An 8,889-nucleotide genomic window follows, 5' to 3' on the forward strand; every position below is an offset into this window, starting at 1 on the left:
CTGAGGTATAACTTCTCACCCTATAGGCCTATGGTAGTACATACACTTAAAAGAAAAGCCAAACACGTTAAATTTAGAGGCAGACACTGTTCCAGCTTGCAGCTGAACATTCTGCCTGTAGCTCCAGTCTTTGTAACAGTTTACAGAACAGAAAAACACTTGTGATCCCACGGCTGGTTTTTGACGGATGCTCTTATCCTCACAGGAAGGCTGTAAGAACGACAACCAAGGACACTCTCAATAAGGAAGAGCGGAAGGAACAGACACAACACATGACACATTCGGTAAACATAATTTCTTACACGTTTCAATATACTTGCCAATATTCCCTTGGATACCACAGAATCATAGAATAGCCTGGGTTGAAAGGGACCACAATGATCATCTAGTTTCAACTCCCCTGCTATGTGCAGGGTCACCTAGGCCAGGCTGCCCAGAGCCAAATCCAGCCTGGCTTTGAATGCCTCCAGGGATGCGGCATCCACAACCTCCTTGGGCAACCTGTTCAGTGTGCCACCACCCTCTCCGGTCTGCTTGAACCTGAAAGGCTTTTATTTCCCCCGCTTGCTTCATCATTGATTTTTATTGCCATGAGCATTTTGCACTTCCCAGGATACTCCCTTGTCACTAAGGGAGAGAATCAAGGAAACTTTTCCTGTGATCATGACAACAAACTACACACTAATGAGTTAGAAAGTCAAGGTTAAAATCTGCATTCTGACAAATTTATGGTGACCTTACCTCAGGTTGTAAAAGGAAAATGTATCCCCTACAGCTCTCACAAATCTGTGTGTTCTCTCCTTCTTTCACTCCTCATCTGTCCTGTGAGCTGTACCCAAAACTCCATTTTGTCTTCTTTCAGTTTCTTTGCTGCCTTTTGTATGAGGTCTATTTCCAGGTATCTTTCATCCAGATCATACTGAGGCCAATGTACCAAGCCTTCCCCATTGGGATTCCTGGAAACACAAAAGTGAAAAGTTACCTCTCCATTTGTGCTCTGACTTCTCAACCTCAGATCGTTCCAGAAGACTAACAGGAGCTCCGACTGCACGATTCTAGAACCTGAACTGATGGATGTTTTTATCAAAATGCTCATCACTGGAACAGCAAACGTGTAATAATGTTTGCCATTACTCTGGGATCTAATCCTCCACTGCAGATCCAAATAGCTCTTGGATTTTATTTCAGATTGGATTTCCAGAGTTCTTCTTGCAATCATCGAGAAGAGAAACTATTGGTTTCAGTGCTTATCTTAGACTCTGCCACATTTACAGGAGCTACCATGCTGCTGCTGTGCTTCAGGCGACACAGACAAAACTAGAACTGCAGTTAGCACTATGGATCTCACCCGTTTCTAGCAAAGTTAGTCCAGTACTTCATAACAGTTCTGCTAAGTTTATTTTCTTCCTCTGTAGCATTCCCTGCAAAGTGAGAGAAGAAATGACAATATTCAAGATCAAAAATCAAAAAGTCCAATAAATACCAATACACTCTAACCAATTCCATGGCAAAGGGGCTGTGGACTAGATCATCTCTAAAGGACCCTTCCAAGCCATACCATTTTATGGATCTACTTGTTACTCTGGGCTGTGGGAGTTCTACGTGAACAGAGGAGATGAATTCATTGATGACAAGTAATTATTACCGGAAACAGAAAAAAACAGCTTATTTTGATTCCAGTGTTACTAAACAAATTCTATTCTGAATGTCCTCAGGTGAGTAAAATTAATAACAATGTTGATATAAAAAGAACTGTTAGTATGCATAGATACATCACCAGCTAAGAATGGCCTTCCAAACACAAAGGCAATCTCATCTCCATGATCTGCTTTTACAAACTCAGGTACAACACCTGCAGCTGAGCTTGGTCGATGTTGAAATTCATAAAAGTAGACTGGGTGGCCAGCATCTAACAGAAAATAAAATTAAAAATGAGAATGCTAGTATTGAAATGCCACCCAAAAATGATAATAAACTTTCACCAAAGCTAAATTGATAAAATGAAAACATTAGCAGATCTTCTGATAAGGAAGTGTGATACATACATAAAGTCAACAGACACGCTCAAGAATGAAAAACAATGTTATATGAATAGATGCTGAATTAGAGACTCACCTCTATGGTATCTAGCCACTTCAATGGCTGGGAAAGTAAACACATGATCTCCTAATGCATCAAGAAGGCCATCTCGCACCTGAGCACGGCTCTCCACTTTCCCTATGTATTCACTGAGCACGGCATCAACAATGTCAGAAGTAGTACTCTGAAACAAAAAAGACAGACATGACAATGAATATTAAAAGAAGTAACAGCAAACTACATGTCTCTGGCTAGACTCCAAACATTACCATCCTTCAGAAAAAATCCCCTGCTGCGCCCAAGCAGACCTCACAGTTCACAGTGGTGCGCCTTTACCTAACATAGATGTTCTTAGGGAGAAGAGATTGGAAAGATCAAAAAGGATGCCCTCAAATGCCATTAGAGAAAAAGCAACTGGTGATGCTAAGAGATAGATACGGAACTGTGTTCTTCCTCTTGTGGAAACAACCCTCGTAAGAGAAATGAAATCCTGCTGCATTTCATAAGATCCATTTCTTGCTGCAAACGGCCATAACTTACTCTCTTTCAGAAAAACCCTGGGCTCTGCCATCCCCAGATTATGATAGATTCCTAGGGCTCTACATGATCCTTTATAAGTACTGGCTACGTTTATCAACTTCTTAATTCTTACCTATTAATCTGCAATTTTTAGTTTTCTAGTTTCAGGAGAGCAAAATCTCCCCTGCATGTCTACATGCAGGTCTTCTGGTGGCATTTTAGGCATTCCGAGGTATCCTTTCTAGTCTCCATGTGAAGCTTCAGAAAGGCTTGTGTGTTCTATAGGCATTGTGTCATACCTGCTGGTAGAACGCATATCTTGGATAACCTAGTGTATCTTGAATGTCATGGGACCTATGTTTAGTTGCCTGCATTGCTGCTGGATTTCCACTGCATTTCTTTGGAGCATTTAGGAGAGAGATTTGGAATATCTTCCGCGTTGATCAATCACTATCAGCAATACGAAATGTGAATATGGAATTATCCCAGAGAGGAAATAGCATTCTGATCACTGACATAGAACGTAAATATCAGAAATGCCTTTTTTGAAAAAAATTCATCTGAGTGTTACGCTGTAGCCTCTGATCATAGTTCTGCTGCACAACATTTCACAACATTCTGGAAATGGTCTCTCACCTCAAATGATAATGCAAATGAGCTCTGTAATACTTGACGTGCAACTTGTTTGTCCAGACCGTCAATAAAATCAGGAAATTTCATCATCTGCATGGGAAAGAGAATACACATTTATGAGGAAATCTTATATCCAAAAACATATCTAAATAATGCCATTGAAGGTCTCTTACTTTAGGAATTACCCATCCAAATTCACAGTTATTCACTCCAATTATATAGGGGACTGGATTGACTGCTTTTTCAGACAGTAATTGCCTGGGACTCTTTGGAAAAAATACACCATCCACACATGAACTGATGAACAGCGGAACCTGGGGAAAAACAAAGAAACAAAGTAATGTCTTCACCAAATGAACATATCAAGTGAAAATATAAGTAGTAGCAGTAGTATCCAAGCTCCCTTATTTTTCCTCAATAGATGCCTTGAACCAGAGAAGATTTGCAAAGATTAGCATTGCGCTTAAATACTTGGGAAATGTAGGTTATTGTTAATTTACATCTCCTCTTAGTTAGAAATGTCCTAGTATGAATGAATGGAGAGGTTAGAGAAAATCTAACCTCTACTTTGGAACTGCAAAGTAACAGGAAAACCAGGATGGTGGCAAGAAATTTAGAGGACAAAATGATGATGTTAAGTAATGTTCAGTTTCTCCAGGAGAAACTGTGACATCTCATACTCGTCTCTTCCCTTGACAGAACCTGACAGTGAAACACGTGTAGCTCAATGCCCAGACAGAGTTAAAGAGAAGGAACCTGTTCACAATTCTCAGGAGAGGTATTGCACAGTCGCAATGTTGTCAGATCCTGAAAACATAAAGAAGGGACAGATGTTAGATAGACTTCAAGTTCTCTTAATATTACAAGACATTTCAGCATGTTCTGTTACGATCAAATTTGAAATGCCCCTCATATACAAGGTATAATTTCACCTACCATTTTTAGAGTTATTTGTTCTATCTCTTTCTCTGTTTTTCCTCTTAAGCATTCAACCAGAGCAGCAGAACTGGATTTTTCACAGCCAGATGCAGCAGCAATTCTCTGCAATCAATATAAATGAGTCACATTCGCATTTACTAATCAACCAATATACTGTGGTTGCAGTAGCACAAGAAAGAAATCTAGATGCACTTTTTGGAAGAAATAATTTAAATTTTGCAAAACTATCAGAAAATAAAAGAAGCCACAAAATACCCACTTGTGCTTCCTCCTCAGGCTTTTCAGTGAATAAAGTCCTGATTGCAGTACCACTCTCTGATATGGCCTTATGGAACAAGCCCTTTGCCAGTGGAGACAAGACCTGGAAAGAAAAAAGCACCGTCCAGAAACAAGAACAAGCATTATTGGAAATGCATTCTAATCATGGACAGAGGATTTCAATATCAGAAACTGCCTTTTTTGAAAAAAATGTCATCTGAGTGTTACTATGTAGCCTCTGACCAGAGTTTTGCTGCACAAAGAATTTTGTCAGCCCCAACAGGATAAGCTCATACCTGCCCTTCCCCTGCCACAGCCCCTTCCTTTCTAGACTTCATGGAACTACACCAATCCAGATAAACGAGGTACAACTGTCCAACATAGTTTGGCTGCGCTGCAGAAAGAGACAACCTTATACAAACAAAGCATACATATGACAGAAACCTGACTTCGCTGCGTGATGTGTATCAAGTTGTTTGAGACTGGTGAAGAACCTCTCAATCAATGTGCACAATGTTGAAGAAAAAATTTTGCATCAACACAGTCATGAAATGCATGACTAGTTCCTATGTCAAGACTACACACATGTATTTCTTTACAGAAGTGACAGTTGATGCATAAAGGAAAATGACATAAGGGCAGTCTATCACATGTCTTTTCGTAAAAGGATAGATTTTGTAATAGCCGAAAACCCAGAAATCAAATTTGAAGATGACAAATGACTTTCTGGGTCTAAACAACGTGATTTGGGTAAAAAACCACTTTCAACAGTCAGAAGCTGCACTGTTATCACGTTGTATATCAGACTGAGGTGATGACTGGTTTACCCAAAAGCTACACATTTTTTCTCACAGATTTTTCATTAACGTACTAGGAGTGACCATGGACAGTGGGTTTTTTTGCCAAATAATAAACATTCATGCCTGTGATGAACTTACCAGAGCAGATACACTGATTCCCCCTGCAGATTCTCCACAGATGGTGACAGATCCCGGGTCTCCTCCAAAGTGTATGATATTTTCCTGAATCCACTGAAGAGCTGCCACTTGGTCCAAATACCCCCAGTTACCACGAGCATGCCTATCACCAGTGCTAGAAAGAAAGAACAGACTTCATTAAATGCTTGATGGAGAAAAAATCAACACTGAGATAAATACAATGCGCAGGATAAGGAATCAGCTGTGAAGGAGCCTCTCTACGTAATTTAAAATGAATTGGCTTGAAAAGGGTTGAGATTGGACCAGCAATCAGGCCAGAACAGTCTCTGAAGCAGATCTGGAACTTGCATGTCGCTCCCAACTGTTGCATGTGCAGTTAAGAAATAGAGAGTTTATTTGCAAAAGAAAGTCCTCTACAGGGCATTCTACAAACGATTTGCATGCATAGTTTTGGAAATTGTTTATCAAAATCAAAGACAGCATATCTTACCTAAAGTATCCAACTATACCCAATCTGTACTGAATTGCCACAACAACCACGTTGTCAAAGGTTGCTAATGCTGAGCCATCATAGGATGATGCTGCACCAAAAACTAATCCACCTCCATGGATCCATACAAAGACCTGGAAGGGGAAAAAACAGAAACAGTTCAGCACAGGGAAGAGCTCCTTCGGATACAGACTCAATATCCTTGTTCCTACTACTTCACTCTTGAGTCCTTCAGATTACATTTCACAAATGGTCAATGTCTTTGAAATTGGAGGCTGGCAGCCTCACAACAGGCACTGATTTCATTAAATACTTGAATTTTACCAGTGCCCCTGCAGGAAATCAAGCACTGCCTATGTAAAAAATCAGTACGATTTTATTTGTCAATCGTTAAAAACTGTGCCAATAAGTCCACATACTGTGCAGGTTGCAAGTTTGCAGTACAAGTACTGTAATCCTCAGAAAGCTGTTTGAAGATTCAAGGTGAGGCTCAATCTGTCACATCAAATCACAGAAGCCATGAAGACTGCTCGGGGTTTTGTAATGATTTTGCTTACCGGCAGCTTCTCCTGTTTTTTTGTAGGAACAGGTGTATATATATTCAGGTATAAGCAATCTTCAGACATCTGGAGACGAACTTTTTCTTTTCTGTTAGTAATAACATCTGAAAAAAATTGCCCTGTTACTTTGTCCTGTAGACACCTGAAAAAATAAGCAAATAACAGTCAACAGATAAAAAAAAAAATTCACAGCTAATGAGTCAAAGATTTTTGTATTTCTAGCAAAAAAAAACAATGTTCAGTACTTTTCTATGTTGTTGGCATTGGAAACATACAGTGTTTTTTAACTTTTTCTCCAGTTGAGTTGGCATGAGACCTGTAAAAAGGGGCCAGAGTCTAGAGCCATACATTTTGAAAACAGATGTAATTTTGCATATTTCAAAACATTACAGAATACTAGCACATTGATACAGCTAGAAATCCCTTCAATTAAAATGCAAATTAATTACCAAACATCTTCACTAGATTTTATACTCCAATTATGGGGATTAGGCTAGAAGCACTAAAAAGAGCAATAATAGAAGTGGAGTCAAATAATTTAAAAACACATCAGAACAGATGTATGTTTCGTACATGACCAATCAAGCAACTGACTCATTGGGAATTCTGTCCGTCCGTCTCTAATTTTTTTTTACTTCTGATCAGCCCGCATACCAGCATGCTCAAACTGCAGGTAACATAAAATCATTGAGAACATAAAAGCTTTTCTTCCTGCTTTACTTACATTGGTGGGTAGGAAGTGGCATCTCTGACACCTTTCCACGGCTCAGGAGGCTGGGGTTCAGAAAACCTCAGTGGTCCAACAGGAGGCTTAGCAAAAGGAAGTCCCAGAAAGACATTTACGCTCCTCTCAGCCGCATCAACTTTGATTTGGTATCCTCGGGCAGTCCCATATTTGGTCACCACTTCTGGTTGCTCTGCTTTTTGCCCTGCGGGTTGCGTGCACAACATCGCATCACGGATTGGTCTCCTAGTGAGCAACTGACAGCTTTCTAAGAGCTTTGGCTACCTGAATGTGCACCTTCTGCTTGTTTCAACAACTCTCTGTCAAACACAAGCCTTCAACAAACGCTAATCGCTGGAGCTGACTTAAGTTCAGCCTTCATTCTGATAGTGTTCCCAGGTATGATCTCCCTCAGCCATACCGTGCCGGCAGCATATCATGTGCTTACTCTCCACACGCATCAGTAACCGTGGGTAGATTGTTGTTACTCAAAAGTCCACCGGATTGCCCTCATAAAGAAAAGGCATTTCCTGATCTAGAAAAGGATCTGTGAGTGCACAAAACACACTTGGGAATCTGGATAGAACCTACAGACAAACAAAAAACAACTTCTGCCACACCTGAAAACAGTCAGGCACTCACACATTCAGGTAAGATTTGCTTAAATCTCAGTGTGAAATTTATCAGAATCAACACCAAACACGGCATATTGGAGTCTCTGACTCAGCAGACAAAATTTCACAATACGAATTTACTTTTGCTAGCTGCACATGAAAAAAACCGAGACAAATGCCTGAAAGCAGACCAGAGAGAGAAACAAAGAGCTCTTTGCTGTTCAGACCTCAGTTCGGTGCAGCAGGGTTGGGACTTCAGGGACTCCTTTAAGCTGGGACTCCCACGGGTAAGCAAACTGCACACGCACTCTAACTCCTCACAGCAGGCAACAGTGGAAAACATTTTGGAAGCTTACCAGTAGCTACGAGTGCTGTGAGCCCGGCAGTGAGGATCAAGGACAGCAGCGTGTTCTTCTCAGTTGCCATTCTGCAGCCTGCTCACACACTTCCCGACTCTGTGCACTGCCTTTAGTACTCTGAAAGAATAGCTGTTGCGCAAGACAAACACTGATAAGGAAAAGCAGTGCTCAAGCTGTGAACCGAATTGGCCGGGGCCGGCCTTGAACAACTGTCATGACAGAATGGCACTGCTCCAAGGGGAGCGTAATGCAGCTTATCCGTACATGGGAATAGGGGAACCCACAAGTCTCATACCAGCTGCCTAGGGCTCCTTATGACTGCTCTTCACAGAACTTCAGGCAGCAGGGATTTGCTTAAAAATGCACTGGAAGCAGTCCTCAGAACACCAGCAGATTCTTCCTGCTGCAGAACTGTTACCATTACCGTCTGTAACAATTAAGTCAGCACTGACTTTCACTGCACAGAGAACAAACCAGGAAAACTCTTCTGCATATGCATATAAAAGCAAAAGAGGAAAAATCCAAGTGCAGTCGTGTGTACTCAGAAATGTTTGGCTGGTATCTCACCATACACGAGTTTTGCAACAGCTAAGAGAGGTTTTCTCCATTACTGCAGTACAGGAGCCGTATGCAAGGATTTGAGTGTAAGAACACATTTAATCCCTCTGAGACATCAGGAGGGTTTACTTGCATGCAAGCTCACATTTATCCTTTGGCATGACATGAAAGAAAAGCAAGAAGGCACTGAATAGAAATAAATTACCCATCTGTTGTGA

At 40.9% G+C, this 8,889-nt stretch overlaps 1 protein-coding gene across 1 annotated transcript; it reads right to left on the reverse strand.

Moving 5' to 3' along the window:
* Positions 1-778: 778 nt before the first annotated feature.
* On the reverse strand, positions 779-8,536 carry LOC116244063 (fatty acyl-CoA hydrolase precursor, medium chain-like). Its single transcript, XM_090149341.1, has 14 exons — positions 8,111-8,536; positions 7,141-7,345; positions 6,414-6,558; positions 5,857-5,990; positions 5,367-5,520; positions 4,430-4,531; positions 4,168-4,272; positions 3,988-4,038; positions 3,405-3,545; positions 3,235-3,321; positions 2,116-2,263; positions 1,778-1,909; positions 1,349-1,421; positions 779-956 (listed from the first exon to the last, which is right to left on the reverse strand). The coding sequence occupies exons 1-14, from the start codon at positions 8,178-8,180 to the stop codon at positions 779-781; spliced, it is 1,725 nt and encodes a 574-aa protein (XP_090005467.1). The 5' UTR covers positions 8,181-8,536.
* Positions 8,537-8,889: the final 353 nt, after the last annotated feature.

Source organism: Phasianus colchicus, chromosome 13, assembly GCF_987193195.1.
Source record: "Phasianus colchicus chromosome 13, bPhaCol1.hap1.1, whole genome shotgun sequence".
In the NCBI taxonomy this organism is placed as follows: domain Eukaryota; kingdom Metazoa; phylum Chordata; class Aves; order Galliformes; family Phasianidae; genus Phasianus; species Phasianus colchicus.